The sequence below is a fragment of the Penaeus monodon genome, chromosome 30 (assembly GCF_015228065.2).
Source record: "Penaeus monodon isolate SGIC_2016 chromosome 30, NSTDA_Pmon_1, whole genome shotgun sequence".
Taxonomy (NCBI): Eukaryota; Metazoa; Arthropoda; class Malacostraca; order Decapoda; family Penaeidae; genus Penaeus; species Penaeus monodon.
In genome coordinates this window covers 11,537,442-11,537,901 of record NC_051415.1, presented here as the reverse complement: position 1 = coordinate 11,537,901, position 460 = coordinate 11,537,442, and the positions used below count along the sequence as shown (strand labels likewise).

At 35.7% G+C, this 460-nt stretch overlaps 1 protein-coding gene across 1 annotated transcript in view; it reads left to right on the top strand.

Annotated features, from left to right (window-relative positions):
* LOC119592520 (protein SHQ1 homolog) overlaps positions 1 to 460 on the top strand; it is a gene marked incomplete in the record, with an annotated part of 9,852 nt that overhangs the window by 2,901 nt on the left and 6,491 nt on the right. The window contains 1 exon segment of the mRNA XM_037941373.1: positions 270 to 460. Within this exon segment, the coding sequence (XP_037797301.1) occupies positions 270 to 460 (191 nt within the window).

Below are 460 nucleotides of genomic sequence, written 5' to 3'. Positions count from 1 at the left end.
GAAATGTTATCTTTGCATACTATGGTCAGCTTCATAAAAGTTAACATTCATGTGTGTGTTCTTGGGCAAGATCAATTATCTTACATTCATGCACTTTAAATGGTACAATAAATTAAAATAATTGTGCGAAATGATTCTAAAAAAGAATTAATAGATTGCATATTTTTCTATTTGGATACTATGTAAACCAAATATATTAATAGCATTTTTTGGTTAAATTGATATCTAGTATATATACAGAGAGGGTCACTTACTTAATTGCATTCCAGACTCACCTTCTCAGGGAAGCTGACTGATAGTGAATTAGAGAGATACACAGCCAAGTTTGATGCTGACAAAGGCGCTTTTGTGATCCAGTGTGAGAAGCAGGTCCCAGGGGAGCATTTCAAGGACCTGGATATGCTGACCACTTTATTGGCACCTCAGGGAGCATCAAGTGTTAAGAAGCCTCTGATTGAAG